General features: G+C 35.8%; 1 protein-coding gene across 4 annotated transcripts in view; it reads right to left on the bottom strand.

Moving 5' to 3' along the window:
- Nucleotides 1-19694, bottom strand: part of LOC117404142 (probable global transcription activator SNF2L2) — a 40345-nt gene that overhangs the window by 8474 nt on the left and 12177 nt on the right. The window contains exons 20-29 of one of the 4 annotated variants that reach the window (XM_059006272.1): nucleotides 19099-19212; nucleotides 18738-18845; nucleotides 18544-18630; nucleotides 17292-17338; nucleotides 16751-16917; nucleotides 15752-15915; nucleotides 15086-15313; nucleotides 11444-11470; nucleotides 7785-7862; nucleotides 6672-6890 (exon numbers count right to left, since the gene is read on the bottom strand). In XM_059006272.1, coding sequence (XP_058862255.1) covers nucleotides 6672-6890; nucleotides 7785-7862; nucleotides 11444-11470; nucleotides 15086-15313; nucleotides 15752-15915; nucleotides 16751-16917; nucleotides 17292-17338; nucleotides 18544-18630; nucleotides 18738-18845; nucleotides 19099-19212 — 1239 coding nt within the window. Of the gene's footprint in view, nucleotides 1-2160; nucleotides 2353-6671; nucleotides 6891-7784; nucleotides 7863-11443; nucleotides 11477-15085; nucleotides 15314-15751; nucleotides 15916-16750; nucleotides 16918-17291; nucleotides 17339-18543; nucleotides 18631-18737; nucleotides 18846-19098; nucleotides 19213-19694 lie in introns of those variants that run through there. The other 3 variants (XM_059006211.1, XM_059006339.1, XM_059006393.1) reach the window with 3 other exon arrangements.

Genomic DNA, 19694 nt, shown 5'->3' on the forward strand with positions numbered 1-19694 from the left:
ATATGGGTCTTCACTTTCAATTTTTCATTGAAAATTAGCCCAATACCTGAAACAATTCAGTCCGACTTTAATTCTTGTTCACCTGTAAGGTTTTGTTTTACATGTCACAAATGAAATAGGTTTTATGTTCACATAATTTGCAAATTAATGTATTTTGGTGACACAATTTTTTTTAATTATGTTTCAATATTTTTGACATGCCTCCTGGCCAATCAGAGGGCTCGGTTTTCCCACGCAATGTTCTCCATGCAGATTGGAAAGAATCACATAAGCAGTGAGGCTGCTCTATAGTGTTCAAAGTTACCACAAGAAAAAAGAAAAAAAAAGTAGTGTGCTACTGTACATCTTTAAAACTGCAGGAAGCAAACTAGTGTCATTAACTTGTTTACATTTTTAACCATTCCAAGTATTTTTTTCCTCATTCTTGACTTACAGTAAGGTGAAGTTTTTCCATTCATATTAAAAGAATATTTATTTGTGCCTTTATATCTACAGTTTGTATCTTAGACCAAAACAGTGGTAGTGGATGTAGGGTTCAGCAAAACTACAATGACCATGTTTATGTGCAGGTTTAATTCCTTTTACATTGAGACAACAGAATATTTGGGTGGGGAAATCAAATACAAGTGTAAAACTTGCATCCAAGCTCAAGATCTGTTTACATCCATCCTATAACTATCTTTGATAACGTAACATCCCCTACTATTAAGCAAGCTTCGTCCTCTGGTCCTCAAACTAAAGCATATGATTTACAATATGTGTTTCGTTTTGTGGTCTTGTAACATTAGTTTAATCCTACTGTATGAAATAGATAAAATACCAGTTTTCAGAACATTTAAGCATCTGCAGAGAATAGCTATCTTGTTATAGACAGCTAACTAAATCAAAACAGCCCAACTATGTTCAGTAGTTGCCTTATATTTTTGATTATATTAAAAAAAAACCTTTACCTGTTCTGAACGTAATTACTTATGCATAATATTATTTTACATCATCAGATTATTTTATTAGGGAATAGTTATGTGCATTATTCTAAAACGTGGAGGTCAGCACATCACTACAGTGGAAGAAAAAGCATTTAATTATAAAAAAGGCAATTTAGGAAGAAAGAAAACATTTGACATTAAACTGTATTTTACTGTAAAGAGATGACTGGACATGGATTTGGTTAGCTTTAATTCAAATACTAAAAAGATTAAGAAACACACATGAAAAGAGTAAATAGGAATTACGTATGCCAACTGTTTATACCATTCTAAAATTCTAAAATTCCACGCAATTGAATACGAAACAAGAGACCAAATACTTGTTCCTTAACTTCAATTCCAAAGCAAAAAGTACCATCCGTTAGGTAAAAATCAGACTTGTTTAAACCTTCTATAAAAATGTAATTTTAATTAGCCCTTTGTGTAATCCTTTCCTCAGCGCTTTCCTCTTGCATCTCATTCCACTTTCACATGGAGGTATTCACATTGTTAACCTTTCCGTCTCCTGTCTGTAGACAAGATTAGCTTTTTCTTTTCAATTTTAGCGACAAATACTGCAAACCTTGATGATCACGTAAATAAAGACGATTACATCAAGGCCCGATTACACATGACGATTTGCAGGGAAAGCAGCATAAAGAAAATACATCAAGTACCGGCAAGCATCTCAGCTTCATTAAAAAAAAAAAAAAAAAAAATCACCAGTGAGGGTTTAGCTCCACAGTCTGTGCATTCTATTGATGTTAGAATCCGGTGTACAAACACAAATGCAGGTCCTCAGGGACTCTATGGAACAAGGCCTAATAATGAACAGCAAATCTCCATCACAATCCTTCAGTATGCAGATAACCATTTGTAAAAGAATACAAGATCAGTGAGTACAAGAAAAAAATAAGAAATCTTCTCTATTAATATTCATTCAACTGCAGTAGGCTTCCTGCTAAATGCTGCTATAAAAAGCCACACATCAGAGATGTGGATTTTTCTGCTTAAATCCAGAGGACAACAAACCCTGTAAAACAACAACTGCAGCATGCATACTGTCATGATTCATGATGAATACTGTTCACAAGCACGACGCTGCCTATGCTGTCTTTGATCTGTTGCACACCTACACATGCCAGTGATGTAGCCCTGCTGAATCTTCCAGATGACAATAAAGAAGGATATTTACCTTACTGCAATCAGCAGGCCGGCTATCAGAAATCACAGTTAGAGGGGATAAAATTAACAACCCGGCAAAGCAGCGTGCAGCTAGTCTCTTCATCAGCTGATCAGTAAAGAAAGAGAGCTGCGGGAATGCTGTTTTCATATACAAGTCATTTTATTTTTCTTTCTGAAAAGGTTATACTGAATGGATTGTGGTCTCCTGTTCTGCTGTTTCATTCTTCCCACTGCAAGGCCTGAAGCCTTCCTCCTTCTGCTTGTTTTAATATTGACTACTACTTATCGGGATTTTTTTTGTCCTGTTTCAGTTCCAGATTTTTTTTTTTTGCCTCATTTTGCATGTTGATTGCAGAATAAGAATGAACACTGAACATACATGTACTTAAAGTATGATGCCTGGACAGAGATTATCAGGATCAAATATTTGACTGTGAACCTGTCAATATTTAACTGTTGCAAGTTAAATATAGTTGCAAGTAGGTTTTATCTACAGTATTTGTTGTAACATTTTTTTTTTTTACTGTCTGCTGATATATTTTGTGAGCTAGGGACAAAAGAAACAAAATGACTGTAACTTGTTGGATCACAAAATGTCATGCCCTGTATTTTTTTTTTAAATGCATGGAAAAGCACAAGTTAACAATTTTTCTTTACCAAACTCTCTGGGCAGATTTAATTTGGGGCTTGATAGGAAATCTATGATAAAACAACATTTTCCAAAACATGTTATTAATAACTTATTTAGGATTTGTTTTTAAATAACTCAGTTTTGCTTTCAAGGCATATAGATCTACTAATAGCTAACGAAGCGTGGGTGGCAACAGAAGGTGCCTGTGTAGTAGTGTGTTTATGTTTTATTATAACAGACTGAAAGGCACACCGTTCCTTTATAACAAATGAAACAACGACTTATACTAATGCCATCATTTTCAGTGTAAAACTCTTTGTAATGTTAGTAATGAGTTTGTTCTATTATACGCTCCGATGGATAACGTGCACCATGAAGCCACCCCAGTATTGTTTTTTGTACACTAAATTCTATCGCATATTCACATAGCAACAAGATGTAATACAATAAGGTACACTAATTTACACTGGCACAAAAAAGCAGACGAGCCTACATCAGTTGCATATGAAATCAGAAGTTTTTCTACTGAAACAGCGAGTTCAAATACAATGCTGCAAGTCTCTTTCAAATGAACAGCAGTGATTTGATTTACATTACCCGTAATGGTGGCTCTACTACAATGCAGCAGACTTAAAAGCAATTCTAACAAACATGTCTAGTGTACGCTATTTAAAATCACACAAATAATGCTAACCCAAGTCTTACTCTCTATAACGGATGACAGCACTTCTACTGCAGTCTCACTGATTACATACTGTCTACCAAGGAAGTGTCAGCAGCTCTGCCACACTTTTAAAACAAGCCCTTTGTTTCCCTTTACTTTCAGTAGTGTGCCCCCTGCATGGGCTACACAGGCAGGAAAGTTTATTCCACAACCAGTGAATCATATGCAGGTATTTCAAATACAATGGTATTACGTGTACACCTTTGTTTTGCGTCAAAAGTGGTGCGGAGGGGAGTGGGCATGGGGTTGTGTTGGCAGGGTTAGAAACTAACGTTCACCCCGGGGGGAATTAAAAGTAACGAGGACTAGTTGATGTCTGTGTCTCTGTAGTCCTGTGGGCGAGTGCTTAAAAAAAGTGTACAGCTATACTCTCACGTTCACAGGCTTGCATTTGGAAAATGCAGGAAAAGTCACTTTTCTAACGGGGTGTAGCGGTGGTGAACAAACGTTCATAATGCTTACACTCACTCAGAACTGAAATCTCCCTTCACCTTCCCTTGTCATGATGAATTCTGCATTATTTAGAGATATGCGAATGCGTCAGCGTTTCGTTGAATTTTATCTGTGTGATTACTTATGCTATTCATTTATTCATCGCTGTGGTTTAACTGTGAACTTTCGGTATAAACAAAATGTACTTTTTAGACATCAAAACAGTATAAAAACTGTCATTTACAATTATGTATTTATTTTTTGAAACAGCCCAGTTACTTGAACACAACACACTTATTTGGTAAGTCGATCTTTAATCACTGTAAAATATTAAAGTATTTAAAACAATATAGATTTAAAGGATGATTGCTTAACATATGTCTTATTACTAACGTATTTGTATTACAAGATTTAGTGTAAAATATGCATATAACAATTTCATATGGTCTGTTTCAAAATAACAATGTAAGGAAATGGCTATTCACTTGAGCTATTTTGTGTTTTGATGTCTAGAAAGTAGATTTAGTTTATAATGCCGAAAGTTTAAATTTAAACCACGGCGACAGATAAATTAATAGCGTCATGCATCTTTGAAGTAAGTGTAAAGTAATTTTACAAAAATTTGGAGATTTATACCGGGATGCGACCCCCCCCCTACCTCAAAAGAAATAAAAACACTATGATTCGCAAACACAAGGAATATGACAGAGAAATGAGGCAGTGCACTTTTCAAGTAACCTGGCTTTCACAATTTGACTGGCTGCAGTAAGTCTACGCCTTCAGGAAATAAGATGGACTGGAAGGTTTGTGTCCAGTATGACAAAAGCCAGAGTGGCACATTTGTGACAGGGTCGTCTACCTTTAAGAGAGTTGATTTTAAAAGCACATGAAAAATCAAGTAATCATTATAACTGTGTGAAACCGATGAAGGCAAAGACTGCCCAACAAGGCACATCAAAAGGAAACAATTACTACACACCATAAACACCTCTGTGATTTTAAAGCTAAAAGTGCTTTTCAGAACAGCTCACGCCCTTGCAAAGCATACACGACCGTGTTCTGATTCTGAATGGAGGTGTGACCTGGACGAGGCTAAAGGATTAAATGTGGAAAACCTATAGAAATTCTAAACAGGCACGGGAGTGTATACATGCTACTGCTAGGACCCAGCGTCCAGCCCAGTTAACCAGAATGGCAAAGACTAAATATTTGTTGGTTATCTGGGACTAGATAGTTCCATTATTGAGGCAGTGATATACTACATGAAGTATGCTGTCAATGGTGTTGTCCACACAGACTTTATTGGGGTTCGGAATGTGGGGAAGGCAGATGCAGAAACCCAATCAATGTATCTGGGAATGAGCATTAATGTTTATTGTATCTGGGTTTTTTTTTTTTAATACAGTAAAAAAAATCTTAATTCATAAGTTCATTTTTTAGGAAAATAAAATTTAAGCCTAATATTTTAGAGACCCCAACAACTGTTGTTGATTCCATCTCCGGAACTTCACACAAGGACTAGCAAGTTTCAAAAGGTACTAGTCCTTTGGACTAGTACCACCATTTTGTTAGTTTCTAACCCTGTGTTGGTAACATATCCCCCAAGAATAAAAGGTGTTTATATAGGGCTACAATTTTAAGGTTGAGCCTTAAGGCTGATTCGTACTTCAGACTCCGACATAATATGTGGGAAACAGGTGGGAATTACGTCATCCACAGTCTTTTTTGGAAAGTACAGCCTTTTCGCACACTGATATGAAACAGCAGGGGTACTTCTCTCAGGAGAAGAGAATGAGCATGCACACTTTATAAGGTGAAGACACTGTGGTGTAATGATGATATCATCGAGCACCCTCATTTGAAAATACTCCCTTCTTCAGTGCTTGCGGTGGACACTGATGAAGAGGATTAGAAAAACCTTTGGGAAAGTAAGCAACACATATTTCATCTTATTTTATTTTACGATGTTCATGTATTGTATATTTCATCACTGTATTTAATGTTACGTCCGAGTTAATCACGGGAAGGCAGCAAGGCGATGACGCTGCTGGCTTGCTTGCAGTGTCTGCTGGGAATTTTCTGGAATCGTTCCAGAACATGTCCTCAGCGCAGTTACACTAGCTAATATTCGAACTGTGCTGGAATCGAACCCCAACTTTTCAGAGGATAAGGATGCGTTCCGGAATGCGATCGGTAGCGTTTACACTAGCAAAATCTTCCGGAATATGTCCTCTTGGCTGCTCGTGTAAACATACCTAATGAAAATGGGACCACTTATGAGGTTACCCAAAAAGCAGGAATATGGGTTTGACAGTATATATTCTATAAACACAACTACTGCACCGTTGTAGCTAGTCATCCATGGCACAGATGCAATTTTCTCCAAACACAGATTATTAAATGTTGTAAATTCTTTAACAGAAGATCCACTGAACCCAGGAAATGTGGCACAAGAGCAGAGCAATAGAATGAAAAAATACACAAAGGATAAAAGAAATTCCTCAGCAAACCAAAAGTCATCATATTGGTTACAATTCCAGAGATATTTTTAATCATGCATTCTGAAAAAATCATAAAAAAACTGCACAATTTGGCTTCTGTGGGAATTGAGTCTAAAGGGCATGTAGCAACCAAAGCAATAGTTCAACCATAATTATCAACTCATTACCACATTTATTCAAAAAACTCAGCTGAGTATACTTGCCATTACCAAAAAGAGATTTGTAACACATACCCTTAGCCACTGCTTCTCAGTGAGTGCATCACTGTAATCCACATCTCTGCGGCCACGAGAGCCCCTCCCAAATATCTTATCTGCTTCCTCTTCACATGTCAGTCTCTCCACCTCAGCATCATCCTTAATAATCCAAGATGGCAGCTCATCCTCCTCCATCAGGCGGGGCTTTCGCTTGTGACTGCGTGCCTCTTCACGACGACGATCCAGATCCATACGCTGAAAAACAAAAATTGACTAAATAAAAGAATGTGTGACATATGTACCTATGTAAAGATACATGACATACAGGCATCTCCTTATATTTCCTAATTCTTGTACTTCACTTGTACTAATCACTTGTGCTAAAGAATGGCCTCTCCAAATTCCATCACAACTGGATAGGCAGATCTCTAGATAGACTGTACGTATAACTCCAAAGTGTGACTTACCTACAGATGAAGCAGGTAAGTCAGACAGGATACACATCCCCAAGATGGATAACAGGTTAACTGCTCCTGCTAGTTTTATGATATTATTGCTGTTTTTACCCTTATAATACTGCAAACAGGTCTCATGCAAAAGCTCAATATTTTGGAACGTAATAAGTGCAGCCTCTCTCACCAGTTGGTTCTTGGTAAGTGTTATTTCACTTGAATAAAAACTCATCATGTGGTCACAAAAACAAGGTAATTTTACTTTTCATGTAACTTGATAAACAACAGTCTTTTCCTATCAGTCTTTTCCCTATAGATCTCTCAGTGAGTCCATTAATGCCAGGGCCCTCTCAAAAGTGTTTATTGATGAGTATTTGTTTAGCAGATGCCCTTATCCAAGGCAACTTACAGTGGCTACATGATGCCAGTCAGGTGCTTTGGGAGTGATTTCACATCTTCACAACCCACAGGACAATCACCAACCTTGACAGTAAGGGGAGTGGTGGCTCAGCCTGGCATTATTGTGGTCTGGGAATCTGCCAAGTCTGAGTAGCCTTTCAGATTTGAAATAAGTGTCTTGATGCAGTGTTAATAAAAAGCCCTCCCTATGCTTAAATGTTTCTGTTTGTGTTAAATAGACAAAATATCAGTAGCATAACAACTGTGTTAATCAGATGTAAAGTTATCAATTTCTTACCATGAAGAGGTCAAACTCTTCCTCATTTCGAGCAATCATCTGATTGAGGGTCTCCTCATCGGGAACCTCATCTTCTTCCTAACAGGTTACAACAGTAGAATCAAATGTCATGATCGGCATGAACCTAAAATACACAGCAGGCTACAATTAAGATTCACAAATCAAATCATTAACTTGAAGCGACTCCGACTAGTGTTGGGACGATTATCGAAAATTCGGTAACATCGCAAAAGAAATAGTGCTGGGACGAACACAGGATTTTCATCTAAACATTCGTTCGGATATTCATTTGTTTTTTAAAAAGTAATAAAAGCCGTTATATTGATCAGAATGCAGGCAGAGACAGCATAGCAGCAGTGGCCCTTGTGTGTGCCTTTATTTTACAGCAAGACGTTACACTATGTAACACTTTAAAGTAAAAAAAGATCCCAGGAGTAAAGAATTACTTTACCCCAGTGACTCCGCATTTGATTTATTTTTTTTACTTTTTTTCATTCTTTGCCATTGCCGTTTCTTCACAGTGGCCATAGACACGTTTTCATAAAGTAATAACATGAGGTTTACTTGTGTCTTTTTGTAGCTAAACAGGCAAACAAAAACTAAAATGTAACTTTAAACACTTCAAATAAAACAAACGTGGAAACAACGTTGTAAAATGAAGGGGGAAAAAAACTCACCATTTTGGATCTCATTTATTACATTCCACATAACAAAGTCGCAACAATAAAATATAATACAGACAATCTATATAAAATCACTACACAACATTTCTAGCAAGTTGGGTACTGTTTAAGCGAGGCATTTCAGACTGACATGTTTGCCTTTTTTTTGTCCCATGGGATATTGACTAAAACCACACAATTTTTAATCCAGCACTTTTTTGATCCAGATGGCTTTCCATATGGATCACTATGCGTGTGCGCGCGCATAATGTGGTTTGTTTACTTTTTGCTGTGTAACACTTTTAAATAGAGGATCCTGTTTTTTATATATATATATATATATATATATATATATTAAATCTCACATATAACACTGAGCTCTTTTTTTAACCTGTTGTGTACCTTCTGGTGAGGCGGTAAATAAGTGCAAGGTATTTTTGTCATTAATAGCGAATACAAACATCTGATTTTTGTATCTGAATACTTGTCAAAAAATATCTTCGAATATTTGTCCCAGCACTAAACAGAAATGTTCAACGATACAATGACACTTATTTTTTATAATACCGTATTTATCAGTTATCACGATTACTCACTTTTCTCTTAAAGCTGCAGTCACACGTGTCATTCTTTATTTATTTTTATCTCACAACTATTTGCATGGGCTTAAACAAAAAGTGTATATATATATATAAATTCAAAATGGGAGACACACATTTTCAGGATGGGTACAAACTAAAACTTGTTCTGAAAAAAAATACAAAATGGCAGTATTTTGGAATGAATGTGGAGTCTGAAACAGGCCACCTATTTGTTGTACTTGTTTCAAGGTGATACTGTGCAAAGCTAGAAATGCGTGCAAGTAGGATTTAACTTATTTTTTACGATGTAAGATGCTCTGAATTATCTGAAATGCAGCAAAAAAAAACAAAACTTCATATGAATTATTGTTGGAAATGTTTAACAGAAATTAAACAAGTATTATGAATGTAAAATCAATTACAATTTTGTTTTGTTTCAAAAGGAAAATAAACAACCCAGCCTATGAAATATGCACCTAACTTGTTTTACTAGTTTTGTAACGTTAATGTTGTTACATTTTAGAAAAGAGGCAAACATAGCTGGCCCATTTTAAATATATACTTATATCTATAAACAACAAAAATGTAAAAATAATATAATAATTATCCACAATTCTTATTTGTATAGAATGTGTTTACTCGTTGGGGTTCTACAACAGCAATGACAATTTCTTGAGAAGCAGGAAGCAGTGCTTGCAAAAGACCGCAAGCTTTGGTTTACTGACACCTTCAGTGTGGAACAGTATGTCACAGTGTCCTCCCTCCAAGCTGTGTAGTCATGTCTTGATGGGCCTGCTTACTTCGCAGGAGAATGATCGTCCCATGGTAAGAGCTTAAGTGGACAATCAAGTAGAGAGATGTGCCAGTTTCACTGTAATTCTCCACAGCATCACGTTACTTGATCCTCGCCTTCATGCACTTATGTTAAAGGATGAACACAAACATGCTACTATTGAGTGCATAAAGCTTTAAGTTAAATTCTTGTGAATGTAAAGGATTAGAGAAAATACTGAGCACAAGTGTAAGCTGAGCAATAAGAGTAACTAAAACTAAAAGGCTGATTTTTTAAAGCATTGCGGCTGGAATTTTAAACTTTCAAAAGACCAAAAATGAATTGGAGCGATAAAAGCAGTTATCGTGATAATTTTTCAGATGATAACCGTGATACAAAAATTCCATTATCGTCCCAACACTAACTCTGACCATTATTTTAACATAAAATACAAATCAAAACGACAAGTAGCCTTTTTGGCACCACAGCATTTCCCATTATGTTTCAAAATGAATTGTTCGTACACCAAATCACGTTTACTTGTCTAAATGTAAAATACTTGCCAGTTCCTCCTGAATGTATCTGTTCCTGGATATTAAAAGAACACTGTGTTTCACCCACACTGTCATAATATTTAAATGTCTTACCTATTTAATATTATTATTTAATATTACTATTAAATATTTGTATGTGTTATCTATCAACATATACAGTACTGTTGTTTCTGCTCAGGCTATTATTTACCATGCTTACTATATCTCCAAGCACAGTGTCATTTTTAACCATTTGGGTCTAAAGAATACATTTTTGATGTGAGAGGGTTTGAAAAATGAGCACTAGGGTGTGCAGCTGTAATTTCTGTACCCTTTGAAACGGTGGTTTACCATAGAGATTCTCCATTTACTAACTTGCAGTTGTCAATGATGCAGAGGGCGTATAAACCACAGCTGCGTACTCCTAGCGTTATGGGTAATCGATATATGCAAATATCAGCATTACATGAGCCAATCAAAGCGTGAAAGTCGCCAAAAGGCTTCTACATTCACAGCATTTTAAAAGTCAGAGTACAGCTACTGTACACGTTTTGCCTTGTTTGGAGCTCATCAGTGCAGTGTAACTGTACTCCGAGGAGTGAAAAGCTCAGTACTCCTAGTGTGAAATTCTTACAATCACTGGTACACCACATAAAAAAAAACAAATACATCTTAAATGCAACGCAAGCCATTTTATGATAGCAAAAACAGTCAGCATCAACTCTTCCAGCCGAAATACCCTTATCAGGTCAATCTTCAACTACTATATTTAATCCTGGTTATAAACTGGGAGCTGAGTTCAGCATTTCCCTTAAAGCTTCCCTACAATGATGGATTCCAGATTGCATTAATGTGACTGTAACATGAGAATTGGTTCAGCAGTGAGATACAGTATATCGCTCATGCAACAATCATGACAACCACTTTCCATTCATTAATAAAGGCACAATGATGCACAAATATTTTTTTCTTAAAGAAAAGCAGTAACATACATTCACTTGATTCAGCCATAAAATGTACTGCAAGGCATATTTAATGCAATTAGCAACTCATTTTAATTCTAGAAAACGTAGATGACAAAGATTATTGAGGTAAAATATTATTTATTTACCATTGCTGTCCGGACGCTGTCTTCGTCCTTCATCAACGTGAACAATAGAATGGGGAAAAAACAATACATATAAAGAAGAATTTATCCTGAGTAGCATCTTTTGACTGAAAAATGTTAATGGAACAGATAGCCAATAAGGTAGCAATCAATTCCCTGATAAATTCCATGTAAAATTTTACAATATTCATTTTCATAAAAAAGTGACAATTCATTGGTATAGATGTAAAATTAATATAATTTATTCTAGACATATGAATTGAATTTGCATCATGGCTTATCATTTGGTGATATTTAAATTACACCACTCCAGCAAACTGCAATGTTACTGTATATTGCATTATGAATGTATTACCATTTTTGACAAGAATTTTGTCAAAGGGGTGTCAATTCTCTCATCCTTTGTGTTTATGTTTTCAGTCATCTACGTTTTCCAAAATCAATTTGTGACTGTAAAGTCCGCAAATGTACTTCATTGTATAAGCAGTTTTAAAAATACATTCGGACACATTTTAACATGATTCCATTGTGTTGTCAACTACACCTTTCTAAATTATCCAACTACAGATACACCAAATTACATCAAATAGATCTTTCCCCAGCCCCTATTGGCTTTCATTGGAACCTATGGCTTTCACCAGGGCTTACAAAGATAAGCAGGAAGGGCCTTTCTTTACACCTCGTTTCTCTGGGAGGGTTAATGGAATTAAATGAGGAAAAATAGATCACATTATTACCATATGGACATGGTGTATTAAACCTGAGGTGTCAGATATGCAGTCAATCACTGAGTTGTCTGGACATACTGATAATAGTTCACTATCAGAAACAGATTCATAACTCTGGACAAAGAACCTTGATGTGTGTGTCTATGTGGCATGTTACTCAATTAAAACGGGTGAAATGAAATTAATGTGTATCAATTCGTACTGGAGTCACTGTATTTAAAACACGACAAAAAGAGTGAGGATATTTCACAATGGAGTTCTAAATTCTACCTTAAGTTAAAAAAATATACAACACAAACTTCTCTGCAAAAGGAAAGATGCAGAACCTGTAAAGTCTACCCTATTACACACATTTTTGTTTTCTCAAAGACTGATTTGATATTAAATTTCATATTCTGTGCAAAATCCATTTGCTTACATCTTATTTTCATATGGCACCATATTGGTTCATGAACAATCTAGATACATTATTGTTTTTTTTGTGGTTATTTTTGTGTGTTTTTTTGACACATATGTTAGTTACTGTAGTTTAAAAATGGCTACAAAAAAGGTCACAAACAATAGTTAATAGTGACCAAATTCTTCCTCTGTAGTTTTTTTTAGTCCAAGTCTGAAGCCTATTTGATTAAACACATGCTGAACCAGTGCCAGCGTGATGAAAACACCATTTTGACATGGATGCTGGAGCAGATGAAAGCCTTAGGCAAGATCTAGCTTTTTATTTAAAGTTATTTTCCAAAGAAAAGTAATTATAATTAATTAGTTTGAAAGATACATGTGAAAAAACTATGGGGTTAATTCAATTCATCTGCTGGATCTAAGTATTGTCATTGTTAAAATATTAAAATACGGCCCTCCCTGGTATTTGACATATATTTACAAACATATATATATATTATATATATACATTATATTATATATATATATATATATATATATATATATATATATATATATATATATATATATATATATATATATATTTTAGCTCAAAGAGCCAGCTGCCCAACGTTTCGATATGTTGTACATATCTTTCTCAATATATATACATATATACATATACACACACTAAAGTGAAGTAAATGCATTGTTAGATATTTTATTTTTTATTGAGATCCTCCACTATTTAGATCAATTGAGTAGATGGGAAGAACTCAAAGAAACAATCAATTAGACATACCAAACTATTATATTGTAATTATTAAACAGAACTAATAGAAACTAATGCACATAATCCCAGAATATATCTTCTCCAGTAACACTACAAGTAGCAAACAACATGCAATAATATCCACTCTACACACAACTGGCTCTATGTATCATTGATTTTTCTTTCGTATCTTGACTTTTTATAGGTTTTTGTGACTTTATAGACCTACCCGCGATGTATTTAAGTCATTTTGACTCCAGTAACTTAGTTTCATTTTGTCCTGATTTACGACTTTGGTTTGTGCTTCTTATTTTACGTGTGCCTCTCACTGGTGTAGATTCAACTAGCTGTTCGTATGTGAAACTTGTTTTGGTTTCTTTTATATGTTAAGGTGCTTTATTAATGAAGGGAAGCACGGAAACAAATCATTGCAGAGTTCTTTAATTAAACACAAACTGATTTTTTTTCTTATCAGTAATTAATTATGTAGTGCACAGACAAATGAAACACGCCAAAACGTATTTACTTGCATAGCCTAGTGTATGTACTGTACTTTTTTTCCTTTACACAAATAAAATATACATAGACTCAAACTAAAGAGTCTGCGATATTCTTAAATTAACATGCTTTGCGATATTAATTTATTAAGTGTGTTCATAGAATTATGTTTTCGCTTATGAGTTGTAACAAATGCATTTGTACACTCACCTCTTCAGGCTGCTGCCCCTGCTCTACTCCCTTTTATTTTCTCTCTCCTCAACACCTCCCTGCTCTCTGGCTGCTTTCCCTTTGCCTTCAAACAATCCCTCCCTGGATCCCTCATCCCTCCAGAACTACCGTCCCGTCTCCCTCCTCTTGCTCCTCTCTAAAACCTTCAAGCGGGTGGTACACCGCCAGCTCTCTGCTTTCCTGTCAACACATTCTCTTCTCTCCAATTGATGCCTATGATTAATAGGTTCTGTGACTAATTTGAAGATATTAATATGTTTCAATATTAACTAAATCGGGTTATTAATCAAATTGATTAATCTTGTTACATAATTGATTTATTAAAATGTTTGGATATACTGTTACTTGATTGAGTACTGTCTTGTTAGAATATGTTTTGTTGTTCAGATTTTGTTGGCGATGTATTTATTTTCCAAAGGTTTTCTTTAGGTTGTGCTGCAGCAGTGCTCCTTTTTTTCTTCTCTTTTTTTTTGAGGGGGGGGGGGGGGGGGGGGGGGGGGGGGGTGTTTACTTCACAGTAAATCCTAGCGCCGGCACTGGTCTCAGTGAATTAATTTTGTTAGTTATTTCTTTTCATGTTTCGTTTCTTAATGTTTTTTGGCCCTGTGAAGTGTTAAATAATAGTTCCTGTTCTAATAACTAACTAACTAACTAACTAACTAACAGGTAAATGTCATCTTTGTGGAAATCAGTTTTTCTTTTCTTTTTGGTCATGCCACAGTTACATCAAGGTCGGAGTCTGCAGAAGCCACAGCTCGATCCTATTACATTTGCCTACTACTTCTTCCTGTTCAGGACTCTAATAAAAATATTATTTCGGCCTTATTCAAATGTTTTTTGTGTTGTAAATAAAGGCATGTTTAAGACCACCATATTCAATTGATGTATTTACATGTAAATGATTAAAATCTCATTGTCATTGATTTTAAACCATGCAATAATTTTCTTAACTGTCTGCTGAAATGCTTGTGCACAGTACCATTTTAACATTCTGGAATCAAAAGTTACAACAATGTGAGCAGTGGCTTTACTATTTACCTCATTTTGTTCCTCGTGTTCCATAATAGCTTGCAGAAAGGCCCTTCGCTCGTGACTCGAAGATTTCTGGTCAAACATTCCTGCCTGAATAACCTTCTGATCGACATTGAGCTTATACTTGGCAGCAGCCAAGATCTTCTCCTCCACACTATTTACAGTACAGAGACGCAGAACCCGCACCTCGTTCTGCTGTCCAATGCGGTGAGCCCTGTCCTGGGCTTGCAAGTCCTGAATGGACAAAAAGCAAAGGAAAGCGTTGCAGAAAATGAACAACTTAAATGGTTCTTCTTGCACCAACATTTAGTTTACTAACTTACTTTCACTTTAAGGGGGTTACGCTTTTTTTTGGATAAGTAGCATGCAAGCCATTCTAGTGTTTAATTAGAAACACTAATAAAAATTTCCCCCAAAGTGGGAAGTGAAGGTTGAAATATTTTGAAAGTAATGATAATATAACGAAAGCTCTCTTTATATTCAAGAGCATGTCCTAGTTCCCTCTGTTGCATTCAGCTTTTCTATGTAATTAATCCTGGGCCTCTTTGGAACAGACTGCCAAATTTGCTAAATTATGTCATTAATTGTTTTACTTGATAGAACTATAATTTACTTGTTGATGTCTTTTGTTTGAGAATGTTATACCGTTAAGATGTTTGCTAAAATACAAACCTGATGTGGGTTCCAGTCGCTGTCAAAAATAACAACAGTGTCAGCAGCCTGAAGATTTAAACCAAGGCCACCAGCTCTTGTACTTAACAGGAAAATAAAGTATTGAGAGCCTGGACAATTGAACTTCTTCAGCAGAGCAGCACGATCCTCTGATTTTGTTGTACCTAGGGAATAGAGCAACAGCAAAGATTAAAAAATATTTCAACAGCAAAATGCACCTCCTAACCTGCTCTCATGCCCTCATCTACTGTTGTTCCGGCATCACCATTTGGCAACATCACATTAGCACTGTTATTTTGTGACCCTGGTAATATTTTAAAGGGATTTGATAGCGTCTTTGAATAAAGAGCCACAGAACAGTGTCATCTGATGGTCTGGAATTAAACACACATGTGTTCATTTAAACATAACATTTTTAATTTGCGTCTTGCAATCAAGCGTCTTAAACAGTTCAAAAACCTAGCTGACAAGATAAGTATATAGGTTTAAAGATTTATTAAAAAATAGAAGACAAATAGATACATTGAATGCCAATCTAGAGTAAATCAAATCAAATAGACAGATGAAAGCAGGGAAATGAAATCGCTGTATTAAGAAGCACACCAGACTACTGCAAAGAGAAAGTACAGGGAGTCAATACTGGTACACATTTAAGATCAATGTTCAATTTCAAGTGGGAAGTTGAACATATTAATAATATCAACTGCAATGTTATTCTTGCATTCAAAAATGACACCTGTTGGGGCCTTGGGGACTAAGCCTTGGCATTCCTGCAAATATGGAAATGTAACCCATTTTTATTTTGTACATATATTCATTACTGTCAGCTAAAGCAGTACAATTTCTTATGTCTAGTGTGCATTACTGGAATCCTATTTGGATCAAAGCAATGTCAATATTTCCTTCTAAATTTAACTTTCCTTGAACTGTTTCATTATTACTTGCCAAATATTGCACATTATAAGCTGGTTTAACAGAAATATTATTTTTGCAGCTTACCATCCAGGCGCAGGTAGAGAAAGTTGCGGTAAGCAAAATAGTCTTCCATAATGGTCATCAGGGTAGTCATTTGGCAGAAGAGAAGAACTCTGTGGTTTGTTACTCTCAGTTTTGGCAGAATGCGATCCAGTACCTCAAACTTGCCAGAGGCTCGAAACAGGTCAGGTCTGACAGGGGAAATATATTAAACTAAAGTTGAATTTGGACTGTTATTGCGTTAAAGAGTTAATGTTGAAACAACTTGGAAGTTTGAAACTACCTACTGGAATATTTGAAGTATCTTCCTACATTCAGTTTGTGGGAAATACGTTTTGTAACAAATAATCAAATGTCAGACAGTGATAAAAAAAGGTCAGCATACCACTGATCATACAGCCATCGTGGGGCAAGCAAAGGCAGAACTAAGGAGATGACCATGACCGACACCTAGTTTCAAAACCTTTTGTTTCTATATATGAATATAACAAGTTACAAAACTGGATGAGGGGTTCATATAAATGTAACAAAAACCTCTAAAATCTAAATGCCCAATTACACTCACCCACTGATGATACCATTCGGGTAGCCCAGGTGTTCTGCAAATGATTCCTGTGAAAATAAATGATGATTCTTATTATTATTATTATTTATTTCTTAGCAGACACCCTTGTCCAAGGTGACTTACAATTGTTACAAGATATCCCATTATTTTTACATACAATTCCATTATTTTTTACACATTATTTTTACATACAATTACCCATTTATACAGTTGGGTTTTTACTGGAGCAAAAGTAGCTTGCTCACGGGTATAGCAGCAGTTTCCCCCAGCTGGGATTGAACCCACAACCCTCCGGTCAAGAGTCCAGAGCCCTAACCACTACTCCACACTGCTGCCCTATTTGTTTGTAATAAGTCAGGCTTTCCGTGACATTGTTTCCTTGAAGAAGGGAAGACCCCACTCTTGTGACCAGTAGCTCGCCACATAAATGCTTTTGCAATGGATTGCAATGAAAGCTTGTAATTCCTCCAAAGACAGTTCCCAGGGGTTAACATTCAGTACCGCTGTGCCTCTGCCACAGTACAGTGCTGAATGTGAAGCAGCAGTTGCATAGAGATCAACAACTGAAATGCACTGAGTGTGGTATCTATGTTTTGTTTTGCGTGCAGCGTTGGGCCTGAAGCTTCAGACAAAACTTTTTCTGATGTGCGTTTTCTCAAAGCCTCATCACTGGGATTTATAATTTTCCAAACTGTCGTAACTGCTGGTTTCGACAGCCCAGGATGCGTTGCTGTCGTTATCACTCACCCCGCCATCAGAATCTCCTTCAGCAAAACCTTGTAACAGTTCAAACACTTCTTCTGTATTCCAGACTAAACTGTCGGCTATATTGTATTGATTTCAATATGCTGCATAAACTGCGGGTCTGGCGGTTGAAGAAGCAAGTGCTTATAACTTATTCATTTTTACGATTCTGCAGCTGAAACACCGTATGGGTATTGAATTCAAATATTTAGTAACACTTAAGAACAGACATGCACAAGATATTCACCTACGTGGAGATATTTAAATTTGAATTGCAAAAGCCGTTCAAAAAGCGACTATGGCGGTGTTAGTGTTAATTGAAAAAGTAAATTATTTCAATTGGCCTTATTTAAAGGGGCAAGAGGCAGTATATTACAAAGTTAATTACTCATTATTAAATATTTCCACTCTCTAGAAAGTTAGAACTAAATCTAAGAAATATTGTTGTATTCATTCTTCTTTGTTTGTGAGCATAATCTTCTGTATATAAATAGAACACAATACACACCTCAATATGCTGGAACATATAGGGGTGGTTACAAATCTTCTTCAGTTGCATGATGGTGTTCATAAGGGTCTTGGCTCCTCCTTTACCCTAAAAAATAAAGACATTTTATTGCCAAACTGGGGGATTTTTTTGGCCACCATATGTATTCTATATTGTGTTTCAGCTAAAGAATAAATGAACTGGAGCAACTATACCTTTTTGTCTTTCTCTGAGCCATCTGTGAGCAGGATGCCTTTGGCTTGCATATGCCGGTACAGAACCTTCTGTATAGCTGACATGTCACATTTGATCACATACTCCACCTAAAAATGAAATGGTCAAATAACAGGAGTAACAAATTATGAAACCTTTTCTGAAGCAAAGTACATTTCTCTTTTCTCCATCGTCATCTCTTTTAATTAGTACAGCAATAAGCACTTAATAATAGACAAAGGTATGTAGGATTCTGAGGATGTCATTTATATAATTGAGTTATTTGTTAGTGAACCAACGTATTACATGAAGACAAACATAAATGTTGTTGTTTTGTTTGTAAAAAAAAAAAATCCCTGACACCTTTTCAGGTAACTGCGATTCGACTTCCTTTTTCAGTCTCCTCAGAAGGAAGGGTCTCAGAACTTTGTGCAGACGTCGGATAATCAGAATAGTCTCCTCCTCATTCAAATCAACCTTTAGTTTTGATGAGACAGAATTTGAAAAAGTAATTATTATCTGTACATTTACATATTTATCTGAAAAACTTATCACCAGTGGTTTTACTTATAACATGCTGCTTATTGCAGCATCCAACACGAACATGGTTTGCATTCTATACAAAGGGGCTCTACTTTCAAGCATTCAGTATAAGGAACATCAATTCATGTTTCTGATTACTGTATTTCAACAATATTTGTTATCAGTTTTACTGTATTTCTATTAGTTGGTGGATGTGTGGTTTCTAGCATTCAACAAAGCTGCTTACCTGTAGACCCGGTATTACACCACGAGTGCTTCTTTCTATGCTGTATGTACATAAAGACAGCAACAAGCACCTCCGTGTAATCCCATATTCTAATACTCTCAATAACTTGAGATAAAGATTGTTCTAAGCAAGTTTCATCAGACTTGGATAAGCGGTTGTCTATACAAACTCTAAAATGTGACATACAGTG

Source organism: Acipenser ruthenus, chromosome 1 (genome assembly GCF_902713425.1).
Source record: "Acipenser ruthenus chromosome 1, fAciRut3.2 maternal haplotype, whole genome shotgun sequence".
NCBI lineage: Eukaryota > Metazoa > Chordata > Actinopteri > Acipenseriformes > Acipenseridae > Acipenser > Acipenser ruthenus.